At 47.6% G+C, this 1,203-nt stretch overlaps 1 protein-coding gene across 1 annotated transcript; it reads right to left on the bottom strand. All coding sequences in view use genetic code 11, as the record gives it.

Moving 5' to 3' along the window:
• Nucleotides 1-379: 379 nt before the first annotated feature.
• Nucleotides 380-979, bottom strand: EGR_04013 (hypothetical protein; the record flags this gene model as incomplete). The annotated part of the gene is made up of 2 exons (XM_024493262.1): nucleotides 380-538; nucleotides 908-979. The coding sequence occupies 2 exons, from the start codon at nucleotides 977-979 to the stop codon at nucleotides 380-382; spliced, it is 231 nt and encodes a 76-aa protein (XP_024352361.1).
• Between the last annotated feature and the right edge of the window lie 224 nt (nucleotides 980-1,203).

Raw genomic sequence — 1,203 nt, 5'->3', positions numbered from 1 at the left:
GTCATCTGGAGAGACAAACAGCCCACATCCAGTCACCCACTTTGCAATTCTACACCCAAATCATAACTCTCCATCCTCTCTCGTCCTCCTGATCACGCGATTGTCTAACAGTGATGCTGAGACCAAGAACACATGCTAATCACCTCCACTCTCAACACCGAAATGCCATCAGACAATTATGCACGCTGACACTGGAGATGAGAGAGAGTCAAGGCACCACCCACTTTCCTCCCTCCATGGCTGCTAGCTTCATATTGTAGGATTAGGAAGACCACTTTCTCCCTACTACTCACCAGTCCTCACTCCCACTTAAAAGGGAAAAGCAGATAGTGAGGCGGAAGAGAAAGAAGAAGGAAAAGGAAAGGGAGGAGGAGGATGATTAGAAGGAGGAGAATGAGAAGAAGAAGAAGAAGAAGAAGAAGAAGAAGAAGAAGAAGAAGAAGAAGGAGAAACTGTTGTTGTACGTCTCCGAGTTGCCAAATGAGTGGAGATGTCTCAGCTCTGACTGCCGTTTGGTCTCCACCAAGTGAACAACTGCCTCCGCACACCACCACACACAGACACATACACAATGCGAGTATGGTTATCTGGACATGAGGTGTCAACCTGCAAGTATATGGTGGGTGAGGCATGCATCGTTTGAGAACAGACAATGATTGGTTCCTCCCACCATCTAGTATTGGGAGAATAGAGCAGCACCATTTCACATCACCACCAAGTCAGTCAGCGAACCATTCACAATACACACTGCCTTCTTGACACACGTGAAGGCGCTGAAGGTGGCAGTAGTTGGCAGTCTTGCAAGTTTAGTGGCAGTCATCTGCTAACACATGTCTCCTGTGCGGGGGTGTGTACGTGGGACGCGATTGTTTCAGTGGCTTCCACCACTCCCCACTCCCATTCCCACCTGATGTAGGCATTCATTAACTACTTCATCAGCATCACCAGCATCGCCATCACCATTGTCCACGTCAAACATGACTCAGTGTTACACTTGACATGTCGATCCGTATTTGTTCTGCTCAACACTGACGTGTAATTCCCCATCATCAAGGGTAGAAGGTCTCCCTCAATGTATTCCATTGCTCTTCCTACCCACCTACCCATCCATCTGCCTACCCACCTACCAATCTACCAATCTACCTATCCTCCCAATTACCAATGTGACTTTGTCTACAACATTACCAGAATCACCTTTTCAAG

Source organism: Echinococcus granulosus (genome assembly GCF_000524195.1).
Source record: "Echinococcus granulosus chromosome Unknown EG_S00023, whole genome shotgun sequence".
Lineage (NCBI taxonomy): Eukaryota > Metazoa > Platyhelminthes > Cestoda > Cyclophyllidea > Taeniidae > Echinococcus > Echinococcus granulosus.
Note: the sequence above shows the minus strand (reverse complement) of the source record. Positions and strands in the feature narration are given on the sequence as shown.